This window comes from Hemibagrus wyckioides, linkage group LG25 (assembly GCF_019097595.1).
Source record: "Hemibagrus wyckioides isolate EC202008001 linkage group LG25, SWU_Hwy_1.0, whole genome shotgun sequence".
NCBI lineage: Eukaryota > Metazoa > Chordata > Actinopteri > Siluriformes > Bagridae > Hemibagrus > Hemibagrus wyckioides.
The window spans coordinates 3,850,892-3,870,891 of NC_080734.1; the positions used below are offsets into that span (position 1 = coordinate 3,850,892).

General features: G+C 41.1%; 1 protein-coding gene across 1 annotated transcript in view; it reads right to left on the minus strand.

Annotated features, from left to right (window-relative positions):
* Positions 1 to 20,000, minus strand: part of rgs6 (regulator of G protein signaling 6) — a 153,475-nt gene that overhangs the window by 128,509 nt on the left and 4,966 nt on the right. Inside the window, exon 2 of the mRNA XM_058379627.1 lies at positions 16,389 to 16,703. Coding sequence (XP_058235610.1) covers positions 16,389 to 16,679 — 291 coding nt within the window. The 5' untranslated portion in view covers positions 16,680 to 16,703. The remainder of the gene's footprint in view (positions 1 to 16,388; positions 16,704 to 20,000) is intronic.

Consider the following 20,000-nt stretch of genomic DNA (forward strand, 5'->3'; position numbering starts at 1 on the left):
ACAAATAGCAGCAGCACCGCGTGCACCTGGGCATCTCCTACCCCGACCTCAGCACCTCAAACGGGTCGAGCCTCGCTGCCTGTGGACCAAAAGGTTCCATCACGGATTCCTCAGAGCACAGAGGATTCCTCTCTCAGAAAACAAACAAACAAACAAACAAACAAACAAACAAAGCTTCCACTTCCGACTACATGAAGCTCAGATGTGTAAAGGAGCTACAGGATGAATGAACAAACTCACAGTTACTACATGATCATCAAGCACTTTATTCTTTATAAGAAGGCATTGCAGCTTTATGACAAAGGTTATAACGCCTTATGATGCATTAGACGTAGGGTTTATAAAACGCTCACAAACCTTAGGAATTCAGCTCCAGTGTGTTTTATTTTTGCTTAGTATATTATTATTATTATTATTATTATTATTATTATTATTATTATTATTATTATTACCTTGCTCACTAACCTTCCAGAAATAAATAAATAAACAAATAAAGTTAGGGATCCTTTGTTCCTGTGAAAATGTCGGAAAACGTGGATTTTTTTTTCTTTTGCTTATGATGTTGTTTTGGTATTCTTACTACTACTACTACTACTACTATTATTATTATTATTATTACCTTCCTCACCAACCTTCCCTCTCTTTTGGAGTTTATAGGAAAGAAAGAAAGAAAGAAAGAAAGAAAGAAAGAAAGAATAAAGTTGTGAAAATGTCGGAAAACCTGGAAAAATGTCAGAAAGCACTGACACTGGAGAGTCCATCCACAAATATTTACTTAAATAAACATCTCCTTACAGAAAACTTCACTGATATGACCCTCACGTGTCGAGGGACCCTGCGGACGAGCTGTTGCTATGGAGACGATACCGTATGAGACTGTCATGGCTGCTGCCCTGGAGAATTAATAACGCTGATCATCGCGACCAATCAGGTTGAAGGAATCCTGTGGGGTTATGTGCGTTCACTCCGAGAGATCTGAGAAAACTCGCAGGACGAAACACAGGAAAAACCGAGCAACGATCCGTTCCATGATCCGTTCCATGATCCACTCCATGATCCACTCCATGATCGCCGTGTTTCTGATTAAGAGCAGGGTCTGATCTGAATTGCTGATTTGAGTTATTTTCAGCACACACACACACACACACACACACACGCGCGCGCACACACACACACACACACAGACGCGGATACAAAGAGCCAGGTTTTTATTTCTGTCGTCTTTCGCAGGTGTGCTGCTCCATTGTTTCGAGGTGTGTCCGATCCGAATCGTTCTGTCCTTCACCGGACTCGCGGCTAATTTACACATGGATCGGCGACACGTCTGCGTGCGCTAACAAATGACCTCCTTTGAAATTGCCGCCGTCATAACGGCTGCCAAAAGTGTTAGACAAACGAAGCGCTCTAGAGCTCCTTAACCATCAACACACACCAACACACACACACACACACACACAATTGTTCTTCTGCAGAATGATAAATAACACATATATACACCGATCAGCCATAACATTACGGCCACCTGCGTAATATTGTGTTGGTCCTCCTTTTGCTGCTAAAACAGTCCTGACCCGTCGAGGCATGGACTCCACTAGATCCCTGAAGGTGTGCTGTGGTATCTGACACCAAGATGTTAGCAGCAGATCCTTTAAGTCCTGTAAGTTGTGAGGTGAGGCCTCCATGGATCGGACTTGTTTGTCCAGCACATGCCATAGATGCTGGATTGGACTGAGATCTGGGGAATTTGGAGGTTGAGACCTCAAACTGGTTGTTGTGGTCATCAAACCATTCCTGAACCATTTCTGCTTTGTGGCACGGTGCATTATCCTGCTGAAAGAGACCACAGTCATCAGGGAATACCGTTTCCATGAAAGGGTGTAGATGGTCTGGAACAATGCTTAGGTAGGTGGTACGTGTCAAAGTAACATCCACATGGATGGCAGGACCCGAGGTTTCCCAGCAGAACATTGACCAAAGCAGGACACTGCCTCCGCCGGCTCGCCTTCTTCCCATAGTGCATCCTGGTGCCATGTGTTCCTCAGGTAAGAGACGCGCACACACCCGGCCATCCACGTGATGTAAAAGAAAACCTGATTCATCAGACCAGGCCACCTTCTTCCATTGCTCCGTGGTCTAGTTCTGATGCTCACATGTCCAATGTTGGTGCTTTTGGTGGTGCACAGGGGTCAGCATGGGCACCCTGACTGGTCTGCAGATATGCGGCCCCATACACAACAAACTGTGATGCACTGTGTATTCTGACCCCTTTCTATCAGAACCAGCATTAACTTCTTCAGCAATTTGATCAACAGTAGCTTGACTGTTGGATCGGATCACACGGGCCAGCCTTCGTTCCCCACGTGCATCAGTGAGCCTTGACCGTCCATGACCCTGTCGCCGGTTCACCACTGTTCCTTCCTTGGACCACTTTTGATAGATACTGACCACTGCAGACCGGGAACACCCCACAAGAGCTGCAGTTTTGGAGATGCTCTGATCCAGTGGTCTAGCCATCATAATTCGGCCCTTTTGCTCAAACTCGCTCAAATCCTTAGACTTGTCCATTTTTCGTGCTTCTAACATCAACTTTGAGGACAAAATGTTGACTTGCTGCCTAATATATCCCACCCACTAACAGGTGCCATGATGAGGAGATAATCAGTCTTATTCACTTCACCGGTCAGTACTCAGTGTTATATCTGATCGGTGTATTAACTCAATAACAACAGAAAAAGAAAAAAAAAAAGAAGAAGAAGCTTTAAAAGTAATAAAGATGGAGGATGATAAAATCAGACACATTACCTTTTACTATTTTTGCTGTTTTGTCCATGAACTATTGTAGGTGTAATGTGTAATTAATAATCTGGACTAAATATAAACTAAAATGATATTAAAATGACTTTTTTAAAAAACAAAAATTACAGGAAATGTTGATATCAAACCCATTTCTACTCTCTCTCTCTCTCACACACACACACACACACGATCAAATCCTTTCCATCACTAAACCAGTGGACTGCACACAGCCACACAGAAACCACGCAGCTCTCTGATTGGCTGAAGCCCGTCTTCACGTGACGTCCGATCCAATCACATGGAGCTCCACGTCCACTCTTCATACAGTGAGGTGTGTGTTACTGACAATTCATGAGCTTGTGTGTTTACAAAGAGACCGAAGAAATCAATACAGTAATCAGGAGCATTGAGCTAATCAACCTGCACACACACACTCTTACTAACATAGACACACATACACTCAAATCCTCACACACGCACACACACACTCTTACACACAGATACACACACACTCAGGCTCTTGTACACACACACACAGACACACTCTTACACACACAGACACTCACTCACACAGACACACACACACACTCTTACACACATTCTTACACAATCACACACACACACACTCATATGTTAGCTAGAGGTTAGTTATCATGACTGGTAGCTTACATTAGCTATAGGTTAGCTTGCTTGCATTAGCTAGCTTACTTTAGCTAGAGGTTAGCTAATATGTTTATGTGTGTATTAGTGGGGGAATATTAGCTTAGTTAGCCAGTACGCAGTCATTTTCTGTTTAAAGCAGGTGTTTGTTTATCTGGTCAGGAATGGCTGCAGCTTCTCGTGACCTCGAGCGGACGGAAACACGACTCCGAGCTGTTCCTCCATCCTGCCGCGTGTCCCAGCAGGAGCAGCGTTCACTTTATTATCCTCCTCATTTCGTTGTCATATGGAACGAATCTGGCGCGAGTCGTTTTCTCTGAGCCGGCGCATGCCAGGAGCGGGAGGCACAGTGGCGCAGTGGGTAGTCATTAATTAGAGCAGAAAAAATGGGGTGATAACAGAGCTGTCGGAGTAATGAAGCCCACGAGCCTGAGGTGGAGGACTCTCAGCACCTGCTGCAGCATTAATGCATGGAATTAAAGAAAATAGTCTTTATAATGAATATCAGTACACACAATAACCTTTCAGTGAGGCTAACTAATCGAGCTAGCTGACTAGATCAGATCTCACTGAGTGATTCTCACATCAACAAGCTGCACAGACACTGAATTGCCAAAAGTATTGGGACACCCCTCCAAATCACTGAGTTCAGGTGTTGTTTTTCAGGGGTTGGACTCGGCCCCTTAGTTCCAGTGAAAGGAACTCTTAATGCTTCCGCTTCATGCTCTTTGTGGGAACGGTTTGGGGATGACCCCTTCCTGTTCCAACATGACTGCACACCAGTGACCAAAGCAAGGTCCATAAAGACATGGATGAGTGAGTTTGGTGTGGAGGAACTTGACTGACCTGCACAGAGTCCTGACCTCAACCCCACAGAACACCATTGGGATGAATTAGAGCGGAGACTGTGAGCCAGGCCAAAACTGGGACATCTGCCTTTACATGCACATGAATGTAATATGGAGTTGCCCCGCCCTTTGCAGCTATAACAGCTTCAACTCTTCTGGGAAGGCTTTCCACAAGGTTTAGGAGTTTGTTTATGGGAATTTTTGACCATTCCTCTAGAAGGTCAGGCACTGATGTTGGACGAGAAGGCCTGGCTCGCAGTCTCCACTCTAATACATCCCAAGACAGTAAAACAGACTTGTATTTAAACCAGTTGTTTATTTTTTTGTTCTTAATGAAAGATCTTCCAGCTGGTCAAACGTCTCTGCAGCTCCTCGTCACCTCCAGAAGGATTCAGGAGAGTTCATGAGGACGTCTGAGCACTTGAAACACCTTCACGTGTGACAGTGGTGACACTCATCGTGACACGTCTGACATCCGGGGGTCAAATTTTATGGCAAATAAACCAGAATAGAAATGCAAATGAACCTGATCTCCAGCTCAGCCTTGGGAAACAAAGAGTGATGGAGGTTTGTGTTGTTTTATTCGTTTAATGCATGGAATTGTCTCTAAAGGTCTAAAGGTGCTGGAGGTCTGTAGCGGTAACCATGGTCACCATGTGGAAAATAACCACCATATACTAGTGAAGAGATGAACTTTTTTGTTTTTTATTTTTAATAAATTTCACTTATTTTCATACAAGTGTCAACATAACCTCAAGTTTTAACATTTTATATTTTTATTTGTTTTTTTCTCCTGTTATTTAAATGCAGATTGCTGCTGAAATTAATATGACAAATTATTTATTATTATCTATTAAATCATTTGTGTTTTAATATATTAAAATATATTAATATTTTATGTATTAATATTATAAATTATTTTATTATTTAAAATTTAATTGAAGCCTCTTACACTCGGTAAACACCATGACATGTCTTCTGAATAAAATATAATTATTATTTATCGCATCTCTCCAAACATTTATTAGTTTGTTTTTAAGTTTATTGTCATTTCAGATTAAATGTCAATTTCATAGTAAATACAGATATTAACATTCAGTGAAATTCAGTTTATTAAAAACAATTCTGTCCAAGGTTCTGTTCAACTCTTATAAAAGATATTTTTACTTGTGAGATAAATGTAAAAGTTTTCCTGGTTCTATTGTTCACAGTTTATCCTGAAGGCACTGTGTCAGATCCAATAAAGCTAAGAAATTTATAAGAAGAATCAGAGCCAGGTGAAGTACACTGACATGTAGAGTGAAGACATTAAACAGTCATTTATTTATTTATGTATTTATTTATTTTGTTTGTTTGCTTGTTTAAATAAAAGCAGTTATTATTTTTATTTTCCTCTCATTATTATTATTATTATTATTATTATTATTATTATTATTATTATTATTATTATATTTTAGGCTGCATTTATTCATTTATTTATTTATTTTACTATAAAAATAAAGATATTACTTTAAAAAAAAAAAAGATCATCATGATTATTATTATTATTATTATTATTATTATTATTATTATTATTATTATTATTATTTATTTTTATGCTGCATTTAGTTACTTATTTCACACATAAAATAAAAGCTGTTATTATGCTTTTGTAAAATGTGTGTGCTTGTGTGTGTGTGTCTAGTAAATGTAACGTTACTTATGCCATAGAGTGCCTGTTTATCTTTTTTAAGATCTTATTAGTTGTTTATGTTCTAGATATAATTTTCTTTATTGTTTTATTTTTATTAGCAGGTAATTTTTTTGCAAATAGATGTTTTTTTGGTGCCTTTGATCATCCCTGATGAGATAAACGCTTCAGTTAAAGAAGCTGGTTAATAATTCTGCTTCAGTGCTGGACACTGGACAAGCCGCACCACCGACACCACACACTCCACCATCACTGGGGGTTTGTTAGTGTCACAACTCGGCAACGGATAAACCACACATCTGAAAACTGCGTCCTGAAGACGTTCTCACTTTCTCCTGAGTAACTGGAACTAATCCTTACATGACTAAAGCGTAAATCAAGTGTTAAGCAGTCATCAGGAGCTCAGGAGATCGTCTGCTGGAATCTGTGCTGCTATCCGAGAATTCCAGACTTGCTCAGCAGTCGGTTAATTTATTCCGGATCTTTCCGAGACGGTGATAAAGTCGGAGCAGAGCAGACAGAGGAAGCCCTACAGTGGTGCAGATGGTGCTGTGCTCCAGCACCGAGGTCGGATCAGAGCCCTGGCAGCGGAGTCTGTTCTCCTCACCGCTGGAGGAACGTTCATGACGATTCACAGTAAAATGAAGCTGGAGTGTTAGCCGGGGAGGGGGGGAGTTTGCTAACATACAGACTAGCATCAGCGCATCAGGATCTACTTCACATACGAGCTTTGTATACATTCATAAAGTATAGCGATAAACCGATAAGTTTTATAACACTGTATAGAGAGGTATTGTGTTTATTTACTATTTTTCCACTATTACATTATAGTTATGATAATTAATTAATTAATTAATTAATTAAACACGAGACCTGTGTAATGACCTGGTAACTCATCCAGGGATTAGTTACATTTTTAAAAAAATGCATTAAACTAATATTATAAAATATGTGTGTGTGTGTGTGTGAAAGAGATATTTTATTAGTTTAATGCATAGACTCATCTCCGTACTGTCTAAAAGTCTAAAGGTACAGGAGATCTGTACCGGTAACCATGGTAACCGTGTGGCAAAATAACCGCCATACAGTAGAGAACAGCTGAATGTATTTAATTATTTATTTATAAATAAACTTTGCTTTACACTTCAGTTATTTCCATATAAGTGCAATACAAAACAGTAACAAAACCTCGCAATTTAAAATTTTATATTTTATTATTTTTTTTGTTATTTGAATACGGATTGTCGGAATGTTGCTGAAATTAACATTACAAATTACTTTTAATTAATTATTTATTTATTTACTTGTGTCTCGGGCATCAGCGCTTGCAAGGTGCTCATTTTCTCTCGCTCTCTTTCGCACAGCGCTTTCTATTTGCTGAATTCTCACACATATCTAGTCTTCCTGGGATTAGTCACACTTATGTCACTTATATGTTTGATTTTGTGTTATTTGTGTATATATCTCAAAATAGCTTAATCCTGAAGGGACTAGCGAATTGAAAATCAAATCAATCAAATTGAAATGAAACTTTCCAAGCATACGTCCGAGAAACACTACGGAATCCTCAGAGACGTCTGAAAGAGCATTATATTTTTTAGCATTAGCAAAAAAAAAGAGGAAGAAATAATTTTTATTAAACATCTATTAACCAAGAAATGCATTTTTATCCGTTTATTGTTACAGTTTAAAGTTGTGGCATCAATCTGTTTATGGAGCGTCTGCCATAGGAGTCCCTGTGAATGAGCCGTTACTATGGAAATGATAATGTGTTATAATGTGTGTTAATGTAAACCCATGGTTTGCACCTGCGCTACTGTAGGAGCTGCTGTTATAGAAAACAAATCAACACTTTCTGACCAATCAGAATCGAGAATTCAACAAAGCTGTGAATATAAAGTGGATTAATGAACTTAATGTGTGGCAAAGACTCAATGATCACACAGGTGACTTATACTGACTCTATATGGATTAAATATAATAATAAGTGGTAGCTCAAGTGGTAAAGGCTCTGGGTCGTTGACCAGAAGACCAAGGTTCGAGCCCCAACACCGCCAAGATGCCATCATTGGGCCCTTGAGCAAGGCCCTTAACCCCACCTGCTCCAGGGGTGCTGTGTCATGGCTGACCCTGCACTCTGACCCCAACCTCCAAGGATGTGATATGCAAAGAAAGAATTTCACTGTACAGTAATGTATATGTGAGAAATAAAGACAACTTAAATTAAATATAGATAGCAGGTAAATACTTGGAAGTTAAATTTATTTATTTATTTATTTGTTTATTTTCAGTTAATAATCTATTTTTTTACATTTTCTATTTTTATTTTTCTATTTTTCTGTCACTGCTATGATTAATTATTATTATTATTATTACTATTATTATTATACTATTTTATTTTTCTGTCACTGGTATGATTTATCATCCTATTTTATTTTTGACTATTTTATTTCACACTTTTTTCTGTCACTACAATGAGTTATTATTATTATTATTAATATTATTATTATACTATTTTATTTTTCTGTCACTGCTGATTTATTATCATTATCCTATTTTATTTTTGACTATTTTATTTCACACTTTTTTCTGTCACTACTATGAGTTATTATTATTATTATTATTATTATTATTATTATTATTATTATTATACTATTTTATTTTTCTGTCACTGCTGATTTATTATCATTATCCTATTTTATTTTTGACTATTTTATTTCACACTTTTTTCTGTCACTACTATGAGTTATTAGTATTATTATTATTATTAATATTATTATTAAAAGAAGTAATTTAATTATTATTAAAGAAGTTTATCTTACTATGCTTTTCTTTCTCATGGGTACTGAAAGTATAAAGCCAGACAGGATTTAGATGAGAAAATTCCATCGAGAGTGTATGAATCAGTGAAGCATTACTATAAAAAGTAGGTCAAACACACACACACACACACACACACAGAGCCCTGCAGTGATGGAAACGGCATCTCAGGTCAAGGCCGGGTTTTGACAGCGAAGGGGAAATGACATGAGGAATAAACATCCTCCTTTTCCTGGCGTCGTTATCACATTCTCTTACACCAGCGTCCGTGTTAATCACACAATAAAACCGTTTCCTTTCATTTCACCTCCATCGTAATTATTTCTGCTCATTAATGAGTGAAGTAAGCACTTATTTTCTACTGTGGTCATTAAAGAAACACGAAAAATCATCCAGCCAAGAAAAATGGACAAGCGGAGAAATATTAAGAAACAGAAGTAAATTGCTTGTGGGCGTTCTGAGTTATGCGCGTTGGTCCCTCAGCAACAAGTTCAAGTGTGCTCGAGGCAACAAAATGTGAAGCATACATGCGAAAGAGCAGCTACAGCCTTTCATCTCTCCATCCAGCTCATTAGCTGAGAGTTCTCCAGGCTCCAGACTCCACCGCTCTCCCCCTGCCATCTAATTACTCTTTTTACGGAAAGTAAATCAGTCCAGATTGGCAAGCGTCTACCGAAATATCTTAGACGTTCTCTAAAAATAAACCATTAGGAAAGAAACTGATGCTCCACATCGTGGTCACCAAACTATCTTCATCTCAAAACACTCAAGACTGTTTAACAGACAGTTGGTGGTACCTCAGGGATCTGTTAGTCTGAGCTCTAGTTATGTCTGCTTGTGCAGTGCTTTTTCCATCCTGAGGTCTACAAGCTCCTGCAGCTATGTTATCTCCTATGTTCACCATCCTGAGGTTTACAAGCTCTGGCTCTAGCTTGGATCCTACTTCAGCTCCTAAAACCACCTTGAGGACTACAAGCTCCTGCTCTCAACTGGCTACTAAATCTGCTCATAAGTCTACCATTTTGAGATCTACAAGCTCTTGTTTATGTTTAGATCCACCACTACGTCTACCATCCTGAGGTCCACAAACCCCTGTTCTATGAGCTCTTGTGTCCAGGTCAATCCTACTTGAACTCCTACATCTGTCACTACCATAATGAGATCTACAGGCTCAGTCCCTTGGTTATGTTCAGATCTCACTTCAGCCACTACGTCTACCATCCTGAGGTCCACAAACCCCTGTTCTATGAGCTCTTGTGTCCAGGTCAGTCCTACTTGAACTCCTACATCTGTCACTACCATAATGAGATCTACAGGCTCAGGCTCTTGGTTATGTTCGGATCTCACTTCAGCCACTACACCTAAGGTCCACAAACCCCTGTACTATGAGCTCTTGCATCCAGGTGAATCCTACTTGCCGTCTTGCTACCAGAAGAATCGTACTTGAATTCCTACGTCTATGACTACCATTGACACCTACAGGCTTTTGTTCATGTTCAGATCTCACTTCAGCCACTACACCTACCATCCTGAGGTCCACAAACCAGGTCAATCCTACTTGCCCTCTTGCTCCCAAAAGAATCCTGTGTGAACTCCTACATTTATGTCTAACTTAATGAGACCTACAAGCTCTTGTGGATGTTTGTATCTCACTTCGGCTTCACACCACAAACCCCTGTTCTATGAGCTCTTGTGCCCAGGTCAATCCTACTTGCCCTCTTGCCCCCATGAGAATCCTACTTGAACTCCTACATCTATGACTACCATTGAGACCTACAGGCTTTTGTAGGTCCTCCTAGACCCCTGGTTCTATGAGCACTTGCTCCCAGGTGAATCCTACTTTCACTCCTACTGAACATCTATGATTACCATCCTGAGATCTACAAACCTCCTGTTTATGTTGGATTCTACTTCAGCTCCTAAGTCCATAATCCTAAGATCTACAAGCACCTGCAGCCTTTTGGATCCTACTCCCAGTTCTATGTATACTCCTACCACCTTGTGATCTACAGGCTGCTGCTCCGGTTGGATCTTACCTCAACCCCTACAGCTTCCATCTTGAGATCATACAAGCTCCTACTCACATATGGATCTATCTGCAACTCCTACACCTTCCAATCTGAGGTCTATACGCTCCGGCTAACATGTAGCAGCCTGCTTTTCCATTAACTCTGTTCAAGATGGAAGTTTTACAGTAAAAGTTACACCAAATGCCATCGTACCTTTTATGTCTTCATGATTATAGCTAGTACTTTATAAATGCAAATGCTTAACGTTTTTATTTATTCATCTGGCAGATGCTTTTTATCCAAGAGGCACAGATGAAGGTTAAAGTCCTCGCTCAAAGGTCCAGTAGCAGCTTGGCATTAGGGAAATTTATACTAATAGCCTTTCAATCAGTATTCCAAAAAGACTTAACCACTGAGCCAGCACCTTCACTTTGAAAAAAAACAAAGCAAAGGTGATTTTGAGGAATCATCGCTGCCTCTGAGGTCACGTGAGCAGAAACCTGTTCAATAGTGTAAAGGATGATGAAAGGCAGACAAACAAATCTTATTTGTCCGTTATCAGACCATGTATCTGTTTACCAGCCTGGAGCGCTCAGCTCTAGATAAATCTGAACAATGGATTTTCACTATCCGGTGTTCTCTCTGCTGGAACGCCTCGGCTGTCGGTCTTTCGACGTTTCACTGGGAGAAATGTTTCTTTTTTTGGAGGTTTTGCAAAGATGAAGCGTACCTGGCTGAACTGGATAGCTTGGTAAAGACCAGCGTCTGCACAGCTCATTGAAGCCTTTCAGGTGTTTGCTTTTGCTCTCTTTTCCTAAACGCAGATTTTCCCCCTCGGGGCTTCACACGTTCTCTTTAATGGGCAGATTCATCAGAGTCGGTCCTGTTTCGCTGCTTATTCAGGTTAATTGTGTTTCTTCACACATGCGCTCACGGTCCTTCTCAAAGCTAAGCCGATATTTCAGAGGCATGCTGAGATTGTCAAGAGGACAATTAATAGTTTCAGTGAGAAACTTTCGGCACTTGTCCTTTCCTAAAGCAATCCCGGTGGATTTTTCTGAAAAAAGATTAGCTTGTACTACTTGGGTCTCCTGAAATGTGAGTATAAACAATAAATAATCTTTTGAGCAAGAATGTCATGAGTAGATCTTTTACCTGAGGAACTGATCATGTATATCATTATTTTGTTAAAACCCTGGAGTGTGTTTACACCAGAGACGGGATGGAAGTATCTCGGTGGTTAAGGTGTTGGACGACTGACCAGAATGTTGTGACTTCAAATCCCAGAATCATCAAGCTGCCACTGCTGGACCCTTGAGCAAGGCCCTAAACCCTCAGTTGTATAAATAAAATAAATGTAAGTAGCTCTGGATAAAGGTAAACGAAATCTTCTGAATAATCAGAGAGGTTTGTTGCTATGAAGGTGTGAGTGGATACTAGCTAGCAGTTTAGCGTTTTAATTTGGCAAATATACACTATACCCAGCTCTGACTATTCACCTTTTTTTAGGATACGACCTTTAGAACCCCTTAGATTTAAATATCTGTTAGAAGACGTAGCCTTTATTTTGTCACATATACATTACTACACAGTGAAATTCTTTCTTCGCATATCCCAGCTTTGGAAGTTGGGGTCAGGGCACAGGGTCAGCCATGATGCAGTACCCCTGGAGCATGGAGGGTTAAGGACCTTGCTCAAGGGCCCAGCAGTGGCAGCTTGGCAGTGCTGGGGCTTGAACCCTGATCTTCTGATCTGTTAGATCCTTATAGATTGTTGTCTTGCATCTAAGTATGTAATATTTGTGATAAAGTGTATGCTACAGATCATCCAGTCTTCTGTAGCGTTCCAAACGGCTTGCCATGCCTTTGGCTTTGGGAAATCAATACGCTTTAATTTTCTGAAGTTCATTCCTAGCCTGGGGGAACATCCAACACCTCTGGTCCTAACTTTCATTTAGACATCCGGTTCTTGCTAGATCCAGGTTACTGTCAGCCCCCACCACCACCGCCACTGCAGTGTGGCATGATCTCTCTAGGCCACAGACAGGAAGAGAGAAAAACGAAAAGACAAACAGCAGACTGAAAGGTCAAGGGCAGCTTTGGTCCACTGCGGGATAGTCGGCCGTGCCATCACCCTCGAGGAAACGTGTGTAGTCACGTAGAAAAATGTAATTAATGTTGGCACTTCTAGCCTTTGGGGTTCTGGACAGTTCTTCTAAGAGCCTTGGGCATATTGTCCACCATCTGCTGCCCATCTTCAATCACTGTACACTGCTGAGAGACCAGAGCAGGGACGGCCAAATATTACTCAGCATGGCTCATCCACCTGGGGTTTATTCAGAGCTCACAGATAGACAAAGTCTCAAAGTGTCTGCCAAACACACAGTCCACAAGCCACTCGCCGCCTTACTGCTCACTTCAGATCTTTATTAATGTTACGACTTTACCATGGACGCATGCATCCAACTCCAGCAGCTTCAACACTGAGCCTTAAGCTAGGACTTAAAACTTTGTATCCTGTTTGTTCTTCAGTTTATTCAAACAGATCAAATTTTCAGAGACATTAATGAAATGGATCTGTCTGAAATGACTATGCTTGTATCTCAATCAGCTCTCTAGCTGATCAGGGGGTCAGACATTTTAAGTTTCATCGCAAAACCAGGGAGCATCCATGCACGCTCTCTACGTTCCCTTACCGGAAATCTGGACGTGATGTTTTCTGAAGCTTCTCAGCCGACTTCATCGACAAATATCACTAGCTTGTTGGCGTTTGCTGTAGCTTTCAGATGTTTCCTTACATTTTATCTGATGTTTTGTATACAGTTGAATGTTTTATGCCTCAACCAAAAAAAAAAAAAAAAAAAACACCAAATAAATTGACCAGTAAGATCATTTCAACTCTTTCTTCATGGGTTCATTTATCAGTATTTATTTGAAAGGTTTGTTCTGAACACAAAAGTGGATTAAAACAAGTGAACACACTGCAATTCATTACAACAACAACAACAACCACCTTACGTTCTTCATCCCTGCTATAAACCAATCTGTCAGCTCCAAGGATAAACCTTGAAGTCCGCTGAGAAAGTTCTGGCCTGTCAGTAAGCAGGTGTGTCAGCAGGAGCGCTAATGAGCCCTCGGACCCAGACTTCACCCACGGCAACGCTCCTTCTCTCTGAATAACCCTTTACAAAATCCAGAGAAAGAGGAAGCAGCAGGCGTCTGAACAAGCCATTTTCCCCGACCGTACTGTACAACGCTCACTGTTTCTGTTTCTTTCTGCATGAGGGGAAAAAAAGAAGTGTGACCTGTAAATCCCTGAAGAGAGCGGAACAAAGCTGCTGAAGAACAAATGATTCATATTCATGATGTGAGAGGAATGAAGCTGCTGCACATCTGGAGTACTAACGGGGGAAAACTAGAAATCCTGCATAATAATAATCATGCTAACCAATCACATGACAGAAATATAACAATTCCTTCATCCACACACACACACACTTAGTGGTTTTTTGTTTGTGTTTATTTTGAGAAGCTGGTGAGGAAATAGCATTTCGTTCTGTTTTGTTTATAGCTGCTATAAAGTAGGAGAAAACCGGAGCCGACTCGTTTCACAGCAGCATTAACTATAACTATAGATGGATAAAAAGTATGACGTTTACTGACAAATGCTAGAGTCTAAGAAGAAGAAAACACAAGGTGCTGTTATAGTAACGTACAACACAAACAACATCAGTGTTCACCACTCCTCCTCTGTGATCTTATAAATAGTAATATTTCTTCCAGACAGGAAATGAGCCGTGTGAATAGTAAAGTGTTTTAAGTATTCTAAAAAAAAATATCCTGTTGTTGTTGTGTCCATGTTGATGACTGAGTGTCTTGGTCATGTCTCACTCCACAGTGGAGGTTAATATGAAGCTCATATGAAAGTAGACACTCAGGACTTTAAGGATTTGTCGTGTTTCAGAAGGATTTCTGTTTTTCTCTAGACTACTAGGGCTGATAGATTCATAGAAAAGTTCCATAAAATTGTTTAATGTTAATGTTTTCCCACAGACATGTTTGTATCTTCAAAGTAAATGTTGATTTCAAACCCGTTTCTGCTCTTTTCAGCTCAGATTTCATCTTCAACCAGTAAAATTCTGTGTAAGGTTCTCCAACAGAGGGAAAAACACGCGTCTAACACACACTGAAAGCTAAACAGACTCGTTTTAGATTCAGACTCACTTGTTTACCCTGATTGAAAAAGCCTAATGGTTAAAAAGGGTATTATGCTAACCAATAATGCTAACCAATCACATGACAGGAAGGTAAACATGTGTAAATAATAATTCTTTCATCCATTTTCTGTAACACACACACACACACACACACCAGACAATTTAGAGATGTGAAATGTGGCTTTTTTTATCCTGGGAAGCGAACAGGAAGGTGGTGCTGTCACTGCACTGAGACAGGAAGTGAGACGCGGCGTATTGTTTGCTCATATTCTGCGTTCAGGCCTCATTGCTCAGGAAATGAATCTTGGCTCCGGTGGCAGCATGCAGAACAGAGTTTCAGCTCAAACTCCCAAAATAACCGCTCACACGGCTGAAAAGTGTCTCTGCCACGCCCCTTTCGCTCTGGAGCTTTAGACACGACACCACGATGTAGGAACACGGTAAGAGATCCTCAACGCTGCTCGCTGTGATATGAGGAAATAAGCAGGCAGCTGATGCACGGGTGGATATCCTCAGTCATCTCACATACACACACACACACCAGACGGCCTGCAATATGCTGACTCACAAAACTCCCTATCACGGATCAAACATCACCTTCAGCTCATTCTGTGTGTTTGCTCGGGCCAAAAGCCGGAAGCCAGTCGCATTTTAATATGTGAGCGCTAATCAAACACAACTGTGTGTGTGTGTGTGTGTGTGATGCAGTGAAGCAGACACTGAAGATAGCAGGTGAATGTACTCTGATATTTCAGACTCGACGAAGCTGATTCCTCGCACTACTGCGCAAACTGTGAAATGAATATTTATTTATCACTTTTTTCACTTTATTTAATATCACTTTCAAAGTCTAGAAACGTGTTCTTTTACTCTCACACACACCCCTAAATTAATTCCTCCCACCCTTATTTTGTCTTTTAATGACATTTAAAGCGAAATCAATTCTGTGCACTGTCGACCACGGATTAGAGGCAGCGAGGAAGAGGAGGACTTGAAACTGGAGGAAAAACCCCCTGGATCCTTGGTGCTGCTGTAGACCTCATGTTCTCCATCCAGCGATAAGCTGTACAGAGTTTCGTGTTCTCAGTGGATTTTAAGAGCTGATAGTGTGTGAGATTTATTATTTTACAGATTTGTTCACCGTCATGAATAATGGTGAAGCTGAAAGAAGCCTACAAGCTGGAAATGTAATCTGTAGCACATGGTAATGGAAGTATAGTAGCATTCTTTGCTAATGAAAGAAAAATAAAAGCAGCAATGATGTAAAACATTATTTAGGGTATTTAGTGTGTTGAACATGTTCCTCTGTTCAGCTTTAAAGCAGAAATCAGAAACGAGCGCAGACGTACCTTCCTGTAGACGATCATGTTTGGCGAGTCCTCCTCAGGATCTGTTCCTGCAGTCTTCGCCATCCCCGCTGTCCTTGTGGTCCCTGCAGTCTCCACCCTCTCAGCCGTCTCCGATCTCTCCACCGTCTCCACCTCCTCCACCGTCTCCGCCCTCTCCACTGTATCCACCGTCTCTGCCACCTCCACCGTCTCCGCCACCTCCACCGTCTCCACCGTCTCCACCGTCTCCTCCTGCTCCTGCTCCTGCTCCTGCTTGGCCTGAGCCCCGCTCACGGCTCGTTCCTCTTCCATGACGATGTGACTGCAGCTCAGGGCCTGAAAAACGCAGAAGAGATCAATCACATGGACTGAATCCTGGACAGCTTTCCAACCACGGAGCACTTTGAAGCCAACAAATTACCCATCTGCAGTCGTTTGATCGCCCTGAATGCCAACAGATTAACATTTCATAAGCTCGCTACAATATGATGGAGGGGGAGCGGAGCGTGATGAGTTTAGACAGACAAAAGCGCTGAACATCTGTTACTCTCGGACAATGAGGGAGGAAATAAAAGAAATAAAAATACATTTGGAACACGGTGCAGCAGAGCCAGCGCCCACGCCCAGGGGTTTGTTCTGGAGATGTCCGGCGCTCTCACATACGTTTCTGAATTCAGTGAGAACAACAGATCTCCTCATCCTCATCATTCTTATTATCATTATCATCATCATCATCATCTTTATCCTTATAATCATCCTCATCATCATCATCTTTATCCTTATAATCATCCTCATCATCTGAATCATCATCCTTGTCATACTCATCATCATCTGAATCATCATTCTCATCATTATCCTCATCATCATAATCATCCTTATCATTCTTTTCATCCACATCATCCTAACCATCATCATCCTTATCATCATCCTCATCATCCTTGTCATCCTCATCCTAATCATGCTTATCATCCTCATCATCTTAATCATTATCCTTGTCATACTCATCATCATCTTAATCATCATCCTCATCATCTTAATCATCATCCTCATCTTCATCATGATCCTTGTCATCCTCATCATCATCCTTGTCATACTCATCATCCTCATCATCATCCTAATCATCATTCTCATCATCATCCTTATCATCCTTGTCATCCTCATCATAATCATCATCATCATCATAATCATAATCATCATCATAATCCTCATCATCATCGTCATCATCATTATCATCATCATCCTCCTCATCATCATCGTCGTCATCATCATCCTCCTCCTCATCATCATCGTCATCATCATCATCATCATCATCATCATCATTATAATCATCATCATCATCCACCTCCTCCTCCTATTCATCATCATCATCTTCATAATCATCAACCTCATCATCATAATCAAAACAATCTTAAGGTCCAGAATTTTAAAAGCATCCATCACCATTTTCACAGCCTCTCTCATGGAACTCGGGGTACATGGTGCTGGACATCACACACACACACACACACACACACACTACAGACAATTCTGAGGCATCAGTCAACCTACAACCTCTTTAAACTGGAGGAGGAAATCAGAGAACCAGAAGAAAACCCTGAAGCACAGGATAAACACGCAAACTCCACCCCCCCCCCCCCCACACACACACACACACGCACAGGGTGGAGACAAGAATCGACCCCCAACCCTGGAAGTATGAGACAAACGTACTAATCACTAATCCACTAAACCCCCTGTCTCACCTCTCACATCTTTCTTTAAATACACTTACAGAAGGCTGGAAATCGAGGAACTGCAACACTATTAGCAACGCTGCAAACGGTAACTCTGGGTCGCCACAGCAACCCGTTAATGATTATTTTACTATAATGTCACGACACGGAGAGTTTAAATCAGATCACGCTTCCTAACAGCATGCTTTTAAGGCGATCGATTCGAAGTCATGGTAGAAAATCTAACGATCTCTTCCAGAATAATGATTTATAGATTTCACACACACACACACAGACACACACACACACAGACACACACAAACAGACACACACACACAGACACACACATACACACAGAGGAGGAACATCAATATCTGATTAGCATTTACATTTGTGTGTTTATCGACAAATGGGCGGGGTTATAAGCATCAAACAGGAAGCAGTGATCTGTAACGCTGACACCAGTCTAATCTCATGCGCAACACAAGACGGAATCTGATTTAAAAGCAAATCACCAGATCAGTCATCTCGAGGAGACAGGAAGTGTGACACGTCTCTACTGCACTGTATTCCAGTAAAACCAGTCTGGAAAATGGAGACCATCAGCCTCATCCATACCACAGGACAGAAAGAGCGTCCATCCATACCACAGGACAGAAAGAGTGTACATCCATACCACAAGACAGAAAGAGTGTACATCCATACCACAAGACAGAAAGAGCGTCCATCCATACCACAGGACAGAAAGAGCGTCCATCCATACCACAGGACAGAAAGAGCGTCCATCCATACCACAGGACAGAAAGAGCGTCCATCCATACCACAGGACAGAAAGAGTGTACATCCATACCACAAGACAGAAAGAGCGTCCATCCATACCACAGGACAGAAAGAGCGTCCATCCATACCACAGGACAGAAAGAGCGTCCATCCATACCACAGGACAGAAAGAGCGTCCATCCATACCACAGGACAGAAAGAGCGTCCATCCATACCACAGGACAGAAAGAGCGTCCATCCATACCACAGGACAGAAAGAGCGTCCATCCATACCACAGGACAGAAAGAGCGTCCATCCATACCACAGGACAGAAAGCAGGGTTTCAGCTGCTGCCATGGCTGCTGTCCAGGCAGGTTTTTCTTTCCTGGGACACGACAGAGCTGTCTGATTCAATCTGACCTGATCTCTGAGCAACTGTCTCATCTAAGCCGATCCGATCTGATCTGTGAGCAACTGTCTGATCTGATCTGATCTCTGAGCAAACGTCTGATCTGAGCCGATCCGATCTGAGAGCAACTGTCTAATCCAATCTGATCTATAAGCAATTGTATGATCTGATCCAATCTGATCTGTGAGCAACTGTCTGATTTGATCCGATCTGATCTGTGAGCAACTGTCTGATCTGAGCTGATCCCATCTGATCTGTGAGCAACTGTCTGATCCCATCTGATCTGATCTCTGAGCAACTGTCTGATCTGAGCTGATCCCATCTGATCTGTGAGCAACTGTCTGATCTGAGCTGATCCCATCTGATCTGTGAGCAACTGTCTGATCTGATATGATCTGATCTGTGAGCAACTGTCTAATCCAATCTGATCTGTAAGCAACTGTCTGATCCCATCTGATCTGTGAGCAACTATCTGATCTGATCTGATCTGTGAGCAACTGTCTAATCCAATCTGATCTGTAAGCAACTGTCTGATCCGATCTGATCTCTGAGCAACTGTCTGATCCCATCTAACTTTACATCATAATTATGAAAGTTAGAAAGAAAAGAATCTGATCTGATCTAATCCAATCTGATCTGTAAGCAATTGTCTGATCTGATCCAATATGATCCAATCTGATCTGTGAGCAACGGTCTGATCAGATCTGATCTCTGAGCAACTGTCTGATTCCATCTAACTTTATATCATATTT